The sequence below is a fragment of the Phaethon aethereus genome, assembly GCF_964289735.1.
Source record: "Phaethon aethereus genome assembly, chromosome: 6".
Lineage (NCBI taxonomy): Eukaryota > Metazoa > Chordata > Aves > Phaethontiformes > Phaethontidae > Phaethon > Phaethon aethereus.
In genome coordinates this window covers 11,067,188-11,087,668 of record NC_138580.1, presented here as the reverse complement: position 1 = coordinate 11,087,668, position 20,481 = coordinate 11,067,188, and the positions used below count along the sequence as shown (strand labels likewise).

Sequence of the window (20,481 nt, the reverse complement as noted above, 5' to 3'; positions counted from 1 at the left end):
CTTAATCTGAGATATTGCATATAGTAGTGAAACCCAAGAAATCTTGGTTGCACCTTTGATTCTTAAATTTTCTTTTGACTTAAATAGGTGAATGTATCAGGTGAAACCTGTTTCCCACTTAGGGGCATGCTATTAAATACACATAGTTATGACAAATGTGAGGCAATACTTCATGATTTCTAACAGTAGTTGCTGTTACAGTATTTATTAGTTAAGAGATTCCAAGCATTGTAGATACATGTATTCAAAATAAAAAGTATGAACTACACTGTCAGCTAACCTGTTGTTTTTCCATATAGTCTTAAGAACGTGACTTGGACTGTATTTGAGCTTCACATTTCTCAGTAGTTACAAAATAGTAGAGAACTGGTTCAAGCTACAGCTTGAACCTGCTCTTCAATTAATCTACCTTTGCCAATATCTTTTAAAGATTACAGTGTCAGCTGTAGATGTTCTCACATTGCTTCTGTAGTGACCTGAAGCCAGTAAATGGAAAAGCCTAAGAGCTGTTATACTCATTTCAATGTAAAAGGGTATTCAGTCCAGCTCGCAGGTACTTTGAAACCTTCTGTACTAAAGCCTGAAACTACGTTTGACTTTAGCAGGGTTTAAAGGAAATCTACTGCCCCAAACTAAAAGCCACTACCAGATTTGTCCAATCTGAAGCATTTAAAACCACCAGTTATGGCCCTGACTAAACACCCAAATGGCTTATAACAGTGCCGTAATAGAGAAATAAAGGCTCATCTGTCAATATCAAGTCTGCTTCTGGATTGAAAAATCATCTGTGGTGAGAAGTGTAATAATCTGGGGAGAAGAGAGGCTCACATAAAGCTATTAAAGAACAACGGCATTGTCATATGGGAAGCATTTCATCCACATGTAAAGCACTGTGCTAATGGAGAGAAGTCTGAACCCAACAGTATAGATGAAATGAGTGTTTAATAAAACTTTACAAAATAATTTGTTAATGAATTCCCAGCACATTTGCAACTTCCAAGGTAGTAGTCATAGTGCTAGGAACCACTCACAAGTCCAAAAGAAATTAAGTTATAAAAGTCCAATTCTGAACTCTAAGTGAGGTTGCAAGTGGAAAATTTTTTGAACCACTGTAAAACAGACTTTTAAATTAATATAATCCTATTTGGGGTTTTTTTTTGTTTGTTTTGGGGTTTTTTTTAATTATTATTTTTAAGATTAGCTATGTCTACATTGTTGCAAAGCAGTAGCTTTTGTAGCTGTGAGTCCATGCGCTAGTGTAACATTAACTGGGAAAACCCCTCCATGAACTTGTAAGAACTGTCTAACACATAAGAGCCTTGTTCTCACAGAAATCTCAAGGTTGCTTTTAGACAGTATGCTGGAAAACACAATTAGTCTGTTTCTATTTTAACTTTTCCATTTAAACAACCAATTCTTCTTCTCTATCTCTATCCCATTTTCCTCATGTTTCTTGATTCACGCACTACTGCCAGGAAGACACACAGCTGTAGGCTTAATGTTTGTTAGGCAGCGCTGAACAAGAATAAGCTCCTATTTCAGCTTGCTTCAAGAGTTTTCATTTTTAAAGGAGTTTCATGGCAGGGTTTATTTTATTTTCTGTTTTCTTCTTTGAAAAAACTCAGCACAGAGTTTCTGAACTACTGCAACAATTTCTAACAAGCATCAGTTTTCAGAAAAACTCAAAGAATTTTTGTTTGGCACAAGATAACATCTTTTCTCCTACTCTGAATAAAGAACAGTTTCAATTACTGGTAACAATGTATTTCATTAATAACTTTTATTAACTTTGTAACTCTTAACCGAATTTGAAAAACATTAGTCAGTTTAATAGAAAAAATAATTACTGAGAAAATTTTAACAGCTTACTTGAATGCCCAGCACATGCTTCCTCCTCCTTCCACATACTTAGACCCACAGTTTATAAGGATTCAGTCTTACTGAATATTTATCTTGTATTTTATTATAGTGAGATTTTTTTCCTAGTATATAATTTTGACTTAAGTTCACTTGTGCTCTCTGCACTTAGTGATATAATATATATTCTATATGTATGTATAGTTTTTTAAAAACTGGTAAGGTAAGAGGTTGTATATAATTATTTTCATCTGGTCCTCAAAAGTATAATTCCATATACAGAAACTAGAAAATAAACCCAGCACAAACTAGATGTACCAAGTAGTACATATTAAAATAATTACCACAGTAATTGAAAATTCCTGATCTTAGTCCTACAATAATCAGTTAACTAGAGGCTATTCCACAGCCTCTGGGATTTCTCTGTCATCCACAATAAGGGTATGAATAATTCCCTCCTTTCGTTTTCCACTACTGACGGCCTTAATGCAACAGCTGTGATCACCAACACTGAAGTGAGTTTCAGTCCCATCTTCTACAAATTCACCCTGGGAGAAAGGAGACAAGAATAAAACCAGCCGTGTGCTGTTTTAGTAAAATAAAATCTTGAGTGCATCAGACTGTTTCTAAGGTCAAGATCACTTGTAGTTCCCACAATTAGAGCAGCTGTAGGTACCTGTGACAAATACAGCGCAAACACTGAGCAAAGCTGCAGAACCTCAGGTATGGCTTTGTCAGGGCGTCCAGTTAAAGATTTGTGGGTATTAGATGGCAATCAAAATTTCACCTAATCAGAAATGGTAAAGTTGGGGTTTGTGAATGAATATTGTTGATCCACGTCAGTAAAACAAAAATAGAAAAGACAGTTTCCTTCCGCATTGTGCGGTACAGCCAGTAAGTACCACACAAACCTATGCTGAAGTGGCAATAAAACGTTAAGTATTCAGCAGTGCCTTCTACAGCAGGATGAAGAGAGCCCTGAATTGAATGTAACGGTTGTCTATTTTGGATGCACAGCTCCTGCTGCAGTTACATAATTTCCTGTTATGGGTTTTGCCACACATGGCTGTTTTTATCATCATCTTTGGGACCGGAGAAAAAGCTGTGTGCCACTCTTAACGCAAGCACAGTTTGACAACTAATCCCGTACTCATAGCTTGCAAGAATATCTCCTAGTGCATTTATTACATTATAGAAAAGACTGAGAACCATCAAGAGCAGAAGTTCTGGTTCACTGAGGGAGGATGTTTCTCCCACTGATTACCAAAGAAACATTTGGTCAATCTTTTCATCCTCTTCTCAAGTATAGTAAAACTGTTGTTTTTACACTTTTACTCATCCAGGGGATTACTTGTGGCAGGAGTAATCAGTGACAACTTCTGGTGAGAAAGCACATCCTTCAAGGATGGGGAAGCCTACATATAATGAGTGTTGAGAGCCACCATAATATAAGGCAGCACCAAATAGATTAAGCCTTCTAGCTGTCAGTCTGCTCTAAAAATTAATGCAGATGTGACAGAAAGACAAAAGATTTTATTTATTCCAACAAGACTCTTAAGCCCATAAGTACCAGGGACCGTCTCTAGATGGAAAAAAATCGTGAGTCGTAACAACGTAGATGTGTTCAACTTTCAGTCACCACTAACACAAACAGGTTTGGATGAGGTGGTTCTACACTCTGCATCAAACTCAAGTCCCTCCCATTCCCCTGAAAGTTTTCTCCCTAAAAACCCTGGACAACTGACCCAGAAGACTTATTTTGCTTGTCTAAAAAGTAAACGGAAGCATTGTTTATCCTTAAATACACAGATAGTTGGCATCCTAACTGTTAAGTCAGGATATGAAATACTGTCAGTTATAAAATGCAGCGAAGGACATTTGGAACAGGCCAGTTGTGTACTGGCTGTCTAGGCATATGCTCGTACTCTGTAGTAAAGTGAGGTAATGTGCCCCTCTGGCTCATTTGCTAAAGCTTTGCTGATGTAGCCATAGCCTGTGAAAAACCTTTGGAAATGATCACGTACCGCTGTTTCCATTTTTTGACCATTGCACCACACATCCATGGTATCCTTTTCTGTGAAGGAAAAGAGAACAAAAAGTAGAAAAAACAAGTTTTCTTCCCCCCCCCCCCCCAACAGGAAGATGTAGGAATTTTAAAAATTTACTGTTGAATTTTACTTTCAATTCCCCAAAGAAGTTCCTAATTAGCCATAGTACCTGGGTTACAGGGTTTGTTCTTACACTGGAGAGGTGGCAGGCTCTGTCATCAATGAGCAAACAACTCTTGCTGTAAACATACATTTTTACTTGTCCCTAGCCTTGGCTATTAACACTGGATTGTTCTGAATATTGTCAGAGATGCTAAACTGAAAATAATTCTTAAACTGAGAATCTTGAAGATAGAAAAATGAAGTAATTTCTGCTAATTATTTGAGTGCAGTTACAATGAAGCTCTAACATTTCTTCCAGGTTGGTTTAATTCAAAAGCAGCATTATTTAACATCCATCAAACTGTTTGTATTCTTTAAATCTCCTTGAAAACCCAATTACTACCTTAAACATGAATCTTAGATTTTTTTAAATTTTTTTTTTTCATTTGAAACATAATATTCTTTTACTTCTCCCAGCACATCTCCCTTAAACTACTTTGCTCTAGAATTCACACTACTGGCACAGTCATCCACAGGACATCAGCAAAGAGCTGAACACCGGTTGCCTCTTAACATAAGTGTAGAGTGATGAAAAGTCTGTGAGGAGACTAATCTGTTTCTGGCATTAAAATTGTCTTTCTTCCCTGCCCCCCTTCATCTTAGGGCAGTTCATTCTGTCCTGATGCTTAAGAAGAAGTCACAGCCCAAGATCTTTTGTCTCCAGGTCTCACCACACAGCAATACCAAAACGGAAGTTTTCCCACTAGATACCACGGGCAAATTCCTCAGTGGATCCCTTCCTCCCATCTGCTTGTAATGTACTTGGGAAAGGGGGCCAGAAGAGAAAAAAAAAAATGTATTGCCTTGCTGTTAAGAAAGTGAAAAAACATCATCTGAAGTTTTTAGATTAAATTTGTAGTTAAGTGATGCAGAAAAAAGGATGCCCATTAATCTATCAGAAATACAGAATAACATTGTCGCACCTCTCCAGTTAAAGACTCCTTGACTGCACCTTACGATTTTTGGAAAGAAAGCCTGCCTACCTGATTAACAAACCTACAAACACAGTGGGTGTGATCACAACACAGGTAACACTTCTATAACATGCTTAACCTGGAGAATTCCCTTGATACAGAAGCCATAACTCCTTCCTTTTTTTTTTTTTTTTTTTAAATCTAGACCATGCTGCTGTAGAACAGAATACTGACAGCACACTCACACAGGTGTAACAAGACCATTATTTTTCAGACTGTCTTTGGCATCTAATTCCAAACTTCAGACCACACGGGATTTTACACTGCAACAGTGCTAGCCACTGAACTGTGCTTTCTCTTAATTACCAGTTATTAAATGCATACAAGTTTATACAAAGGCAGCAACAGGAAGCCACTCAATGTTTACTTACCCAGAACAACTCTATAGTCTGTACCACCCAAGCTCAGCACCCAAGTATTGGTTGTTTTTGACCTGTTCTCCATATACTTCTTGAGGCTCTTTCCATTGATCTCCAAAGTATATTCATAGGCAAAGCCACTGACTGCATCAATGTTAATAGTAGCTTTTGTTTTGGCTGCTCCAACAGTGAATGTTTCTTTACCCACTAATTTAAACATCCATTCTTTTCTTATTTCTTCCTGTAGAATAAAACAAAGACAATGGACATTAATTAATAAACCGGAATGTATGTTTTGGTATAAAAAAAAAACAGAACTAAAACTCAGGAAACAGCTCAGTACTTAACTATTCTCTCAGAATGAACAAATACAGGATATTTTGTATGTCTAGAGTGCCTCTGCCCAAGAACAGCAAAGCACTTCACAAATACTCACACCTTAACTGTAACTGAAAAGAAAGAACAATGCAGTTCATTAAATTAGGTAAAGTTCATCAACTGAATATGCCTCACTTGCATTTATTAGTCTTTTGTTTGTTCTGATGCCTGTTGCATGGAAGTGTACTTATATAATCTGTGTCACAGTGAATTTTGAGCACATAGCAATTTCACCTTTCCATCAACATAGACAACACGTTTTCCTGAAGTGGTCCCATGTTCAAATTCAATCTTATGAACACCATCACTTAAAGCTACTTCCCAAACAGCCACCAAATCTGTCATCTTCTCTAAGTGGCTGTACCGAGACCTACGGAAACACCAACAAAGTAAATTAATTGTTGTCGAAAGAGTTCAATTACGGATTTCTATAGTTCAAAGCCTTACTGCTTCAGGGCAAATCACTTTTTACAACTGAAAAATGAGACTTGAAAGAATAAGCTTAGAGAACTGCTTGTATTTTTATGTTTTTCAAACATTCAAATATGACAAAATACCACAAAATATAAACAAACAGACTCACTTTGACAAACACCATACAAAGACATATATATCCATCTAACCTCTAAAACTTCCATTTCAGGTGACAGTATGGTTACAAAATTGTACTTAGAATTCAGATGCTCCTGGACAGTTCTGCAATTTCTTGCTGGGTGTTAAAATACAGTATTTTGATTGGTCTCTGAGAAATTGTTTTACCCTTTTAAACTTGAAAAATAGTCAGGGCGTCCAGTTTAGCCATTATCTATTTTAACAGATTTGTCTGTAATCTTTACCATAAACTTTACCAACAGCATTCAGAAATGCAACTCTGCAGACACAAACACCCATAGGGGAGGAGATCTGGCAAGATATCCTTTCATTTAAGTAGTTTTTAAAGTTTAGATACAGTCATAAGTGACCACTGGAACTGTGGATATCTTTCCAAATCTGCTCATATCACAGTTCTGATTTTTTTTACCTTACTTCATCTTCATAGACAGTAATCTCCTCACGGGATGCCATAGTAACCAAAACAGCTTTTAATCCAATTAGCAGCAAGAAAAAAAGAAAAGCAGAATAGCAGCAGAGAAGTGTTGAGGCCTAATTTTCCCTCATTTTCTCTATTTAAAACAAAGGACATTTTTTAAAGTGTTGTGAATTATCATGCACTACTGTACATATGATGAGATACAAACATAATTCTTCCTCTTAGACAGAAAGGCAAACCTAACTATTCTTTTACAAAATTAGTATGTGCAATTTACCCTAACTTTATTAGCACATCATAAATTTGTCCATTATTTGATGGAAAAATGGTTTGCCTAACTTGTGAGCAAAAGGTTAGAAACTAACAACTTGAGGAAAGCAGGAACCAAATCCGGAGCTGCTCATCTCAGTCACAAACTGTAACAAGCTAGGGACTGTTGCCCCTCAGGGAACGTAAAATAGCACAGGCAACAACAATTTGAACCTACTAGTTTTTCTAAACTACTGTAGTAGCTTTCAACAATCGCATTAGCAATTTGACCTGGCAATTCAGTCATAAAGTCCATGTCAACCACAAATAAATCACTTGTTTCTCACTTAGGTTTTTAGACTACGACTGTGTTTTACAACACTGCTGACTTATTTTTAATGTATTATTTTCACAAAACAAATTAATTTGTGAAGAGCTATCTGCATTGTCTGTGCATATCAATAAGCATAATTTAAGTAAGTGCAAATTAATGAATTTTTAATAAATTGTACTTTTCAGTGAACAAATGAATTAAAAGTAAAGTTGTAAGTTCTAGGGTCTCTCTTCAGCATAAGAGGAGTGTGCATTTAAAAATTAAACCCCCTTCACTTTGACCTATGCATCTATTTTGAAAGATGCTGAAGTACACTGCTGTATTACTGCCTGTGGTTTTGTCAGTAATTACACACATTGCTGTTTATAAACTGAAAAATAAGTTTTAAAACCAGTGGAACCGTTTGAAGGACATAAGGATTTAATTCTCACGGTAGCAAGCAGTCCACACCACCTAATAAATGCCGAGGAGGTTGTGTCAGTTGTTCCTAAAGTTATGTATTGATTTCTGGGAAGGTTCGCATCCCTTGGCCCAGGGTCAGGCGGGTGTGTTTCTGCGTTCCTCCCTTTCCGTGGGAGTGGGTGCCAGGGGCTCAGGGCTGACGCACGCTTGTCCCCTCCAGCTAATCGACACAAGTGTCCTCGGGCACAAAAAGAAATGCCAGAAGAGAAGAGGTGGCACCGGGAGCACGTCTACCAGCTACCCAGAGACGGCCTCACCCCTGTAGGCAACCCTGCGGCATGAATTTTAGCAGATAACTTAGGATCAATGCTGAAACACCCCAAAGCACACAAATTCCTCTTTTTTTCTTTTTTTTTTTTTTTTAAGCAAATCATAGTAATGTGGTAATACACTTTTTTTTTTTTTTTAAACCAAACCAGAACCCAAACTCTAGGCCAGCTTTGGGGTCCGAAGGGAAAGCCGCGCACTACTACACGACGAGGAGACGCCTGCCGCAGGGTTCTCACCCGCTGGCTCGGACCCAGGGAAAACAGATTTGTACTCATCACCGACTGCCTCGTTTCACTGCATTTTCTGCTAATCAAGCCCAAGCGGCCCAAAATGAGATTCACTTCTTTACACGTAAGGGCTTGTTCCGAAAGCTAGGATAGGATTACCGCCCCGCATCCACCTAATCCATGCCTCGTAGCAGATGGTGCACTAGGAAGTCTACCAATTCCAGAGACGGTAAATTTCTCCCCACCTCCCACGTTTACTGCCAGCAAAGATTTTTTTTATTAAGTCCTGACAGTGACATTTCTAAATCCCTCCTCAAAAAGACTATTGCTGATCGCCGTGACCCTCCAGGCCCAGCGAGAACACCCGACTCCCCTCCGAGCCTCCTGCAGCAGAACCCCGGCAGCGCCCAGGGAGGCTTCCCGGCACGTCCCACCCCTCCTCCCGGCCAGGCCGGCGGCAACAGGCGGAAGCACACGCCGCCGGAGACGCGCTCTGCTGCTGCTGCTGCTTCTTCCTCCTCCTCCGGCGGCCAGGCGGTCTCCAAGGAGACGCTCCCTCAGCCCGGGCGGGCAGGAGCCGTGGGGAGGGAGGGCAGCTCCCAGGTGCCTGTCTCACGCCTGACCGCTGCGGCGCCTGAGGAGAGATCGGGCGAGCCCAGCCCCACGCCCCGTCCGCTCCCGGCCCCGCTCCTACCTCTGCGGGCCTCTCCTCCCCCTCGGCTCCCCGCGCCTCAAAATGGCGGCGTACGACCAGCGCCGCCCCGCGGTCGCCCGCCTCCCGCCCCGCCCCGCCGGCGGTTGGCGGGCCGTTACCGCAGCCCTGGCCGGCCCCGCGCCTTCGCGCCGGGAGCGGCCCCCTGCGAGGCTGTGCCCCGCCGTTCAGCTGGGGCCTTGCTGAGGCTCCGCGTCCTGGTAACCGAACCCTTTCCTCTCCTGCGTCCCGGTGGTCGTCTGCGGGCGGCGGCGCGGGGCCCGGCCTGCTCCGTCGGCAGCGGTCCGAGAGCGGGCGTCCCTCGCCATGACAGAGGTACCGGGGTGGACCTGCGGTGGCTGTTGTTACCGCTCGGTAGTTAAAAACAGAACAAAAGGCAAACAAGCAAACAGTGAACCCCCAAAGCAGGCACCCGCGTCCTCTGAGGGCTTCTCTCAGGGCTGGGGCAGGGGGTCGATGCCCACTGCACCCCCGGTGTGTTGGAGTTACATGAGGGCCGGTTGTCTGGGTTTTTTAAAAAGGTAAACTTTACTCATTGCACATATTTCTCCTTCCAGTAGTGATCAGGAAAACGGAGTATTCTGTGTATCGTTAAGTACCCTTTTCCCCAGTGCTTTTTGCAGATCCTATTGGAAAGTCTCACAAGGCCTCCTATAGGGGCTGGGGCTTCTTGGGGCTTTGGGGTTGGTTTGGTTTTTTGGGGGGGCATTTGGTATCCTCCACTGCCTGCGCAACAGGAAGGAAGGAGACCGTGAGCTGATCTTGAGAACTCCAGTTTCTGTCTCTTCTTCCCCTTCTCCCAACTGCAGCAGGAGAAGGCAGAATGGGAAAACTTAAACAAGCTATTAATGCGTCGTGGGTTGAAACCAGTAAGTCTTGCTGCCCCCCAGAGCTGCAGAAATATATCAGGTAAGGAAATTTTACAAATTTTTTATTTGAAAAGAGTAAAGCCTAAGTTCATAAGGCATCTTTAAAGCTGTCATTTCCAAATGGCAGCAGAGATGCAATCTTCTTCAGCTATTAAAAGCTTTTCGTTATGACTTTGCTTATTTTATGTATCTCCAGATACGATTGTCTTAGACAGTCAGTCTTCTCTAGGAATAAGGCTTGCATTAAAAACGCTGGTGGAGGACACAGACCGACAGCAGAAGATGATGCAGGGGCTTATGGAGGCTAATCATTATCTTAGGTAAGATGCAGTGGAAGGAACTTATCTGCTAAAGCAAAGCAAAAGTATTATCAGTGTCCATCTCCTGCCAGGTGGAGCTCTTGTCACACCCGAGGCCTAAGACCTTTTTCCTGAGGTTATTGTCCAATATGCAGCAATGTTGGCCTAGTTCCTTCTGAGCTCCTCCGTTATTTCCTCTGCTGCTTCTTCCCGTACCAGCGTATTTCCCGTTCCTGCTGCCACAGGCTGTTATTGAGCATCATCAGATAATGTTGTCAGGCCTGTGCTTCCTTCACTGTCTTTAGTGAAATGAGTTTAATTTAAATCAAGGGTTTGTTTGGGTTTTTTTTTCAGGGATGAGATACGACAGGAACGAGGTCGGGCATCTCGACAAGAGCAACGGGCTAATGATTTGGAAAATGTGGTGAAAAACATTAAGTCCAAAATTTGTCAGCTGGAAGATGAGACGATAGCTAAAGTTTGCCAGCAACAGAATCAAGTCAAAGAACTTCAAAAAGATCAACAGGTTGCACAGGTAACTCAGACAGTGCTGTATGAGGATTCAAACTTTTGACTTTTTTTAAAAACTCTAAAAATATTTACATTGATCAAAGTAAACATGAGTCTTGGGTCATAGAGTTCATACAGTGTTTATAGCTAAGATTTTTTCAATCTACACAGAATTTTCTAGCCATAACTTAGAGAAGTATCTGTATCCTTCTTTCACTGCCTCTTCAGTATGGCTAAAACCCAAGTACTAGGCCTCCTTGGGACCAAGTGCCTACTTCGTCATGTACAGTACAGTCTCCCACTTGTGGGTTAGAATAATTTCATAACGTTCCCATTATCTGTTCACAGGCAAAATATCAAGAGCAGCAGGAAAAGCTGCAAGAACAGGAGGAGATTATTGCCCATTTGCGGAAGGAGCTATGCAAAGTTGGGATGGAGGAGCAACAGCGTGTTGCCACTCAAAACAAAATGTTTTGTCGGTTTTGCAAAAGAGCTCCCAAGTCTCTTCTAGATCAGCAGTAAGCAATTTTCTTATATTGGTGAAAGACCTGTAATGCTGCATGAAGGAACGGATTTTAAAGTAGTTAAGTGTCCTTGATATTCATCTGAAAAAAAAAAAAAGCTGGAGACCTTAGGAGTGCAAGCTCAAATATAAATTCTTGTAAAGGTACATCAATGCAGTAATTAAAAAATTACCAGCCCTTGTATACGCTAGGTGTCAGCAAAGGGAAGGGAATGATTCCCTCTATGCTGGAACTGCAGTATTTGCTAGGGTCATCTCATCCTGGGGTTCCAACATTTAATAATGTAATTTAGAAAAACAACAAACACCACTACTCCCCTTCCCCCTAGAAAAACCCCTGTCCAGTTTGCAATCACTTCTGAAGAGCGTCTGGTTTTTGCAAGTGCTGACTGTGGCCTTGCTGTAAGGCTTCCCAGGTATTTTAGTGACAGTTCTGAGAAAGTATTCCAAGCCTGTGTCTCTTGCAGTAGATCTCCATAGATCTGCTATAATCAGAGACTTGCCAATTCTTATGCCTCAGGTAGCCATCACTTTATTGTGCTGATGCTGCCTGGTTTTCCAGGCCTGTCTAGTAACCTTTTTCTGGGAAGCATTTAAAAGGGACTGTGTGTGTGCAGCCCTTTTCTCATGCCCTCACTGTGTGAGAAGGATCACTGCATTTGGTTCCCCATGCTTTCTCACCTGTCTCTCCAAAACAGACAACCTCAGAGTGCTCAAGAGAAAAGGCAGTTTCTCGGGTTTTTTTGTGGCTCTATTTTTTTGCAACCACTTACTTTGAAAGCACTTTTAGTTTCTTTGGAGACGGATGTTCTCAGGTTATGTGGGACCAATGCTCTCTACCTCCTGCAATGGTTGCTGAGCCCTCATGCTCAGGACTGTGCCATGCTGTTAAGCTTGCTGGGTAAACAGTCACAAGATGAGGAGGCTGTCAGGAGGATTTTGCTTTTTTTTCCTCTTGAATAATTTTGCCACATTTAGACTAGTACTGAGTTAATGTCTCTACTTTTCTATTTTGTAAAACTGTGACCATATTTGCTTGGTGTAAGAGAAAACCCACTCTTCAATGCAGTCACTTGTGCAGTGCTGTCGTGCTGTCGTGTAAGCTGGCTTGTTCCTTGGGTTGGTCACAGTATCTTTCAGGCATGATTTTTTTGAGAATATCTGAAATTCAAAATACCATTTTTCCTTTCTTCAGGTTCCTTTGCCTAATTGATTATTATGAATCTCAAATTAGTCAAATGAAAAAGGAGCTAAGGTAGGTCTTATCTAATGCCTCATGACCCTACTGTTCAAATTTTTCTTACTCCTGACTGTCTTAAAGCTTGTAATGGTAAATATTCTGTGTTCTAGACATCACTAGCATGTAAGAAATAGCAAAGGATTGTAAGGGTTGTGGAAGTTTGGATTCATCTGAGGAATAGATGTTGGTCAGGCTAAGCAGCTGCTCAGTCAGGAGGCCAGGACAGCTGAGAGGTTGGGGGTATTTAGACACTTGAGCTACAATTCTTTCTTTTCAGCTCTATCACGGTGCTTACATGGTACAAAGCAACAAGCAGATACCAGAGACATTCCTATAATTTGAGATTGTTATCTTGAAAACTGAAATGGGATTTGCTTGTGCTGGAATTTCTCTCGAGGAATAAGTGCACTTAATTAGTATATGAAACAGCTTCCCAGAAATAATAGAGAAGAGCAGTGAATCTTAGGGCAGAATTTCTGTTCTATTTACTTTGCAATTTATGGAAACATTATTCTCATACCTAAAACAGCTAACTAAGCCAAGTTAGATCTTTGAGGTAATCGAATTACAGTAAGCTGAAACAACTTATTTTTCCCAATAGGCATTATAAAAACGATGAAGACCAGGTACAGAAAGAAGTAAAAAGCAAGGAAGAATTCTTAAATCTAGATGCTACTCCTAATTATAGAGCACTGCTTACGGTATGGAACTGCTAAGACTAAGTCAGAGTCAGTGCAGATCTCTAAATGGTAACCCTTCAAGAGCCACATAGAAACATATATGTGTTTGATTTCTATCCCCTTGTTCTTATCACGTCGTCTTAATTTGTAAGCTCTCCGGGCAGGGTTCACTGTCTTTCTGTAAAGATTCGGTACTATGTTGTGAGTCGTCTTTGCTGGGGACTGAATAGACCTCCTTTCTCCACCTGTGGTCTAATGCAACAGGCTCTTGATCTTAGTCGGCTAACTCCTCACCCATGCTGTCTTGCTATATAGGCAAGTGGGAACCCTTCTTAACACATACGTACATTAAATTGTTCAAGCTTGTTGATTATGGAATGAGCGAAATAAAAGAAATAACACAGTCTATGTTGCAGTCCTTCCAGAGACAACTTGTTGAAACAAAAGCCAGGAATGAACAGCTTTTGCTTGAAAATATAAATCTCAAGAAAGATTTGGAAATGAGGTGAGAAAGGATAAGTATCAACCTCTGTAAGGGCACTGTGGTAGGCGCTGCTTTACAAAGAAAGAAACTGAAAGCACCAGCGATTGTAAAAGTGTAGTATGAAATCTGCCTTTAAAAGCGGTGCATGGAAGTAAGATGCAGCAACAGTCAGCCTTCCCTCCCCACGCTGTTAATAACAACAACTGCTAATGGTTATTTTGCTGTTTCTTCTTGTTGTCCTGTAGAAGTGTTGCAGAATTTCACTTTCAGAATGATCTTGCGGCACTGGCAAAGCTTTCTTACTTTTTTGCTTGGCTGAGTTTTATAGATAATGTGAAATGCAAGACATATAATATGGTACTTTTCCCTTCTAACAGACCAACTGCACAAGAATTAAAACTTTACAAGCACCAAGTGAAGAAACTAGAGAAAATTTTAAAGAAAACTATCCAGTAAGTATATTTCTTCAGTAACTTTCAAAATCCTCTGAACTTCTTAACGCAAAGATACTTGGTAACCTGTAATGTAGATAGTAGCCTATTAAGCATGTACCTTATCACCCTTCCTCTGAGCCTAATGCTACTGTATCTCTGAAATGATGGTACGGTCTCCAAATGGAGGCACAGCAGTGTGTCTCTTTTATTTCATTTTGTCTTTCTGCATTTGATTTGAATGCTATCACAGGCAATACGGACAGGAGCAAACTATGGTGTTTGCTGCTTCCGTGAGCTATAAAGAAAGCTACTGGTTACATTGTGGATAATGAATGAGAAAGTATGAGTTGGCAAAATGTTGCAGCTACTGAAGTTATGTCCATATTATTCTTACAAATTTACTTAGTTTTTTTCTGAAACATTGCTAAGAAAAGACATTGAAGGTGTTAGAAATCAGGTATTGACAAGACGTTTTTATCTGTAATTTCACTTAATCATTTGTGCACGTGTATACTGAATGCTAAATATTTTATAGCCTGAAGAAGACATCACTTAAAAATGTTCAGTTCTTCATTAATGGTCTTTTCTCTCATGCGGTGGGTATGATTTAGATGATAGTTTTAGAGAAAGTCATCTTAGATTTGACAAGAAGGGTAGGGAGCTATATATAGTAAGCCAGGTGTTCAAGCAGAAGCAGATAAAGACTGTGAGCATGGAATTTGACCCTTTTGAATAAAATTCTGGATTTTAAGGCTTCAGCTGTAGTAGAACCTCTGGTAACAGAACAAGGGTACGTCTGGTGGTGTCCCTTCCAAATTAACATGCAGTCTGGAATAACCTCGGCCTGGAGACTTGAGATAAATTAGGGGTATTTACATTAAGTATTATGTTCCTCAGCTAGTTCAGTTTGATGGAATTCTATTGGCAGGCATCATAAAATGGAAATTTTACTTTGTAGGTGTAAGTATATGTGCTACATACCTGTTTTTTCAATCATGTTTAAAGTAGTATCTCCTGCTAAGGCTACTTGTGTAACACACTGTATGTGTTCGGCATGTAGATCTCCGGGAAGTAGTACTGGAGAAAGAGCAGAAGAAAAGAAAGAACCCGAGAGTATCGCAGGAGGAGATCAGCTGCAGGCAGTTTGCCAGCCATACTTACAGGTATGCAAATTTTATCTGTACTGTGTGTATCTAGCACTGTTACAGTGAAATGTAATACATGAGTTTTGTTTATGTAAACTGAAGCATGCTATTTTGAATCTAAGAGTTCATATGAAGTCCTCTGCACAGGATGTGTGATGTTCTGGATCTGGCAGTTAATGTAAGCTTGTTCTCAATTGTTCTGTCTTAGTGTAAACTACCTGAAAATATAGCAAGGAAGCAGAGGCTAGGCTGGCAAACATCAAATCAATGATTTAGCTGAAGTCTTTTCAGGACAGGGGATTTGGTCAAGGTCTTGGGCAAAACGGATCCTTATGTTACGGTTTTAAACATGCCTGAGGAGACAGCAGCTTTTATTTTTCTTTGAATAAAAAAAAGCGCAAATATAATAAAACTTAGCACAATGTAAACTGTGGAAGTAACAACGCCTCAAGTGGATAAATGTTAAATATCCCTCAAAGGGAAGTGTATTTGCGTTACTCTTACGTATCTTCTAGCTAGTATATTTTTAAATCTTTGAATCTGTTACCTATTGAATGCATCTGTAAGATTCATTGATAGTAACTTATTGGAGCTATTTATGATTTAATGTTTAGACAAGCATGGCTGTGGTGGAAACGGATTTTATTATAAAATGTCATACATATTTGAGCAATAACATTTGTTATTTGTGGTTGAAGGTTTTGTCCCATATTGATTCTATTTTGCGAAGTCCAAGAGCTCCTCCATTAATATACAGGCGCAGTAAAGGGCCAGTGCAAAATTATATTAAAGAGAACGGACAGGAATGTGGATTTGAGCACCTTCCACTTACTATAGAAATGTGGGCAGATCAGCTAATGGCCCTAAAGGTAATGGATTATTGTACTTGGCTTTATATTCTTCCTTTAATCTGCTGGCCACTCCTCAGTCCCTCCCTATATGTAGGATTTTCTTTCTTTTCTTTGTGCAGCTTTTGTCACTGCCTGACTTGGTGTGAAATTTTAAAAATAATTCCGCTGTCCATTTATATACCACTTCAAAACATAGTAGGGTGAAAAATTGCAATGCTCCTACAGGCCAGAGATATTCCTCTGTGTATATTGTCTAAATGCTTTTGTTCACTGGCTGAGTCCCTAAGAAGACGCTTAAGCTTTAGAGTCTATGATGTACTTCACACATGAACGATGATGCATTCTCTTTCTTCCTTTTGTCTCACCAGAACAGTAACTTGATCTAGATACAAGTGAAGTAATTTTGTTTAAAACCAAACTCCCTGTGACGAACATTTCTTATTTCACTGAAACTATAACATAGGAAGTACTTCAATTTTTAGACTACCAGTGTTCTTTTTAAATCAAAGAATGTAAGGAAGATACTGTGCTTAAATTCCATGGAAACGAAAAACTTACTGTTGCCAGTACTGGAATGTTTTTGCATATGACAAATAGAAAACCTGCCCCTTTCTAGAAAAAAAACAACTTTAAGCAGTTACTGAAATAAGTTGTGTCCCCTCCCTTCTTTTAAAAGGATTTGCATAGGTCCTTGAGAAAACTGTCTCTAGAATTGGTGCCCTGGCACACTGCAGATCCGCAGGATAACAGAGAATCCATACGAGTTGAAGACCTCCAGTTCATAGTAGATGCAATTTTGGAAGAAATAGAAAATAAGGAAAAGGTAATTCTTACCAGGAGCTTATAATCAGAAGTTACTGTGGAATTCTTAAATGCATTCTTCACACAGTGATTAGATTTATGCATTTGAAAGCCTTGCGGGGTTTAAGAAACAGCTGTTTGAAGACACGCAGTAGTCAAAGACTATTTTAACATAAAGGATAAATTCACCTTGGGGAAGACAGCTTTCATCAGAGTCATGTGACCAGCGATGAATTTGCATTGCCCTGTAGTCTTAGGTATTATCCTGTTCTGTTTCTCAGTCAGTGTTGAAGAAAACATAAACATACTTACTACGGAACAGAGAAGAAAACTTTCAAAAGCGTATTTTTGGTTTGCTGGATAATTGTGTCTGAGAACTCTAAAATATGTCTTCAGATTTAAGAATATTTGAAATACTGTGATTTAACAAGGGACGTTACACCCATTTTTTTCATAGACTAGTTTTAAGAATGTTTCACGGTTTAAAAGAATCCTTGCTTTTTTAAGCAGTAACGTTGACAGGTTATTCTTTCTGCTTGCTACAGAGCAGCCAGACGCTGTCCTTACCAACCCTGACTGCAATAGTCTCTCACTTCCAGAAGCTGTTTGACGTGAATTCTCTGAATGGCGTTTATCCACGAATGAATGAGGTTTACACAAAGCTTGGGGAAATGACCAATGCTATGAGAAATCTCCATGAGCTCCTGGAACTAGGTAAAGACTTACCACCTAGCATTTCTTCAGACCATTTCCAAAGGAAGAAGATGGCAAGTGAAAGGCTGATCTCTTCAGAGAAAATATGTTGAGCTGCTGAGAAATGAGTACACTAGGTATATTCTTCACTGCAAAGATAAAAATAGGTTGCTGGCAATTGGGAGTTTAAATAGAAAAACCCCATTATTTGTAAACCTTTAGCAGTTGCTGAGGAATACCAGGAAAGCAGAAGAAAGGAATTATAGATTAAATTGAATTTTTAATGTGTTTTTTTCCCCACAAAGCTTTGTTTCCTGTGAGCTGACTTCATAATTCTTCTTGACCATCTTTCGTTCTCTACTTGAAGAATACCAAGTTTAAGAAAAAATAACTCAACTTTTGCTGTAGATTTCTATTCAGGAATTCATTCAACTCTAATTATGCCCAGTCCTCAGAAATTTCCTTCTTATGCTGCTAAACTTTAAAAAAAAAAAAAAAAAGTAGTAGTTGTATGTCAAAAACTGAGTGCCAGTACTCAGAGGCATACTTGGGTACTTCCCAGTACCTGTTCTATTCTGGCTTGTACGTCTGGAGAACAGCAGCTGCTGCTGCTCTTGGGTTTATAGGTTTGGCTGCGCTGTAGGGCATACAGCCCGCGAGCAAGGCTCCTGGCCTGCTAAGCTCTTGTGAGCCTCGTTTGAGGAGGGAAGCTGTATTCCTGCCTGCAGCCAGCACAGGAGAGGGGGAAGCCTCATGTCTCCATAATAATAGCAAACCAGTGGAGCTCAGAGGATGCCTCCTCCAAGCTTAGTTCTTCTGAAACTGAGGGAGAAAAGGACAAGGAGCCTGTTACCTTCGGTCACAGCAGTCAAAGCAGGTAAAATCCAATACCAAAGCAAGTTCTGGCTGTTAACACAGTACTTATTGAGCAGGTTCCTTGTTGGCCTAGCCCCTGTGCTGTGCTCCTGCTGTGTTACAGGAACCTAATGAATAACTCTATCTCTAGATAGCATTTACAGTTGGCTGATTTCCCCTGGCATTGTAGGGTGCACTAGTACCATCTCTGCTGTGAAAATATGCAGCTCTGACAAGTTCTTCAGCTGCTGAAGAATTAGCGAGAGATTCACCGTTCCTAGCTAACATTAATTCATTTCTGACCATAGGCCGTGGTTTCTGTGAAGGATGGAACTCATGTGCCTTGATGGCTGAAAACTGAATAAAATCTGGCCACCTGCAAGAACCGGACTGCACCTAAAATACTTTCCTGTTATTACTGTTACAAGAAAAATAAAGCATGTGTTTTTCCCACAGACAGTTCGGCCCCACCCACTGTCGTAGTGGATACTGTTGGGAAACTGTGTGACATAATCAACGAGAACGTGACTGAGCAGGTACAGCAGCTTCTGGGGACCCAAGACATCCACAGGTATGTGGGGCTGTTCCACTGGCAACCATTCTTCAAGCATCAAATGTAGTAATTGAGAGAACTGGCTTAAAACTGATACTGAAAGGAAGTTTAATAATTTGTTACAAAATCAGTGAGCTGTGACAGTAAAGGAGTTACCACTATCGTACATGAAACAAATCTTGAATACTTTCAAAAAGGATAAATCTGGCAAAGAGAAAAATTAAGGCCAGAAGATTCCAGAACACCTTGTTGGATTGCATGATGATGGATGAGGTGATCAAATAAGCTTATTAAGGATGTGTGTTTCATAAGGAGACAAAGCAAATACTGGATGTGGGTGGGGAGGAAAAAGTGTTGCAAGGTTTCAGCTGTAGTACTGAAGTGTATTAGTTGCTGAGAGAACAGACATATCAAGCTGCCTACAACTGTTTTGGGAACTGGACAAATCTTGTTCTGTCCTCAGGACGTGAGAACATACATCTACAGGGTAGCAGACTGTAAGAGCATGGGCTCTGCAAACATACTAAAACTTAACTGCAGCAGGCAGTGAGTCTGACACGCTGGGTTAACTATAGTAATTCTTGCAGTCTTTCTGCACTCCTCACGGTTTTAACTAGAGAAGAGCTGCTTATAAAATACTCCCTGCTCCACCTATGAGGCAGTTATACTGCCTGGGGGCGGCTGATATATTTAGCATACACAGACAAATTACATGTAAGGAGGAAAAGATGTATATAGGGCAGAAAGAATGAAATGAAAGATCCTCTTTTGACAGCTAACACTTGTTGGCTGCAGGTTTCAGAACTTAAGAACACATTTTTGGTATCAATGGTTTTATCTACTACTATGTAGCAGTGTTTTCAGAAAGTCATGACCTAGTATGGCAAAACAGCCAAGAAAATGAACTTAAAATGCCCTTGCCCCTTTTATCTGACAGTCTCACTTGCACATTTCAGTATAATCAATAAGCTAGAAGAACACGAGTGCTTCTTTCCACCATTTCAAGCTCTCATTCAAGATTTGCTCTGTCTTCTAGGTGAGTAATATTTGCAACAGCTGTAATTATCTTCATGCCAAAGCTGCCTCCTAAGACTTCAAATAGCTAACATGTGTTTTGTTTAATCCTGGTGTGCTAAAACACAAGGAGGATGTGAGGGAAGGTGCTTTTGCCTCACTCTCCTCTTTCTACCTTTGCTCAAGAAGTGACCAAAATACTTGGTCTTCTTTGAAAATGGGGCTGCATATATTCAATCATATTACTCATAAGCTAAATTAAGTTTTTTTCCAAAAGCATTAAAAGGTGGAAGGCGTTTATTTTACTCATGAGCTGTATTTCTAACATTTACGTTAGAATTGTGGCTGACCTTGAAGATGTTCTAGATACGCACACCTTACTGTTTTGCTTTTCCTTCTGTTTCAGAGATCAGTAACCTGGATGATATTTTACCTACTGTGCGAAATTTGAAATTGGTAGCTAGTTAA

At 40.2% G+C, this 20,481-nt stretch overlaps 2 protein-coding genes across 2 annotated transcripts; one reads left to right on the top strand and one right to left on the bottom strand.

The window, feature by feature from the left end:
• Positions 1-2,255: 2,255 nt before the first annotated feature.
• Positions 2,256-6,843, bottom strand: FAIM (Fas apoptotic inhibitory molecule; the record flags this gene model as incomplete). The annotated part of the gene is made up of 5 exons (XM_082001854.1): positions 2,256-2,405; positions 3,882-3,931; positions 5,413-5,641; positions 6,013-6,136; positions 6,800-6,843. 5 exons carry the CDS (start codon positions 6,841-6,843, stop codon positions 2,256-2,258), a joined length of 597 nt encoding a protein of 198 aa, XP_081857980.1.
• A 2,675-nt stretch (positions 6,844-9,518) lies between these two features.
• CEP70 (centrosomal protein 70) lies at positions 9,519-20,481 on the top strand (the record flags this gene model as incomplete). The annotated part of the gene is made up of 16 exons (XM_082001172.1): positions 9,519-9,536; positions 9,872-9,971; positions 10,128-10,251; positions 10,585-10,765; positions 11,089-11,258; positions 12,459-12,518; positions 13,105-13,204; positions 13,600-13,688; positions 14,045-14,119; positions 15,162-15,264; positions 15,945-16,115; positions 16,774-16,920; positions 17,444-17,612; positions 18,903-19,017; positions 19,956-20,035; positions 20,420-20,481. The coding sequence occupies 16 exons, from the start codon at positions 9,519-9,521 to the stop codon at positions 20,479-20,481; spliced, it is 1,764 nt and encodes a 587-aa protein (XP_081857298.1).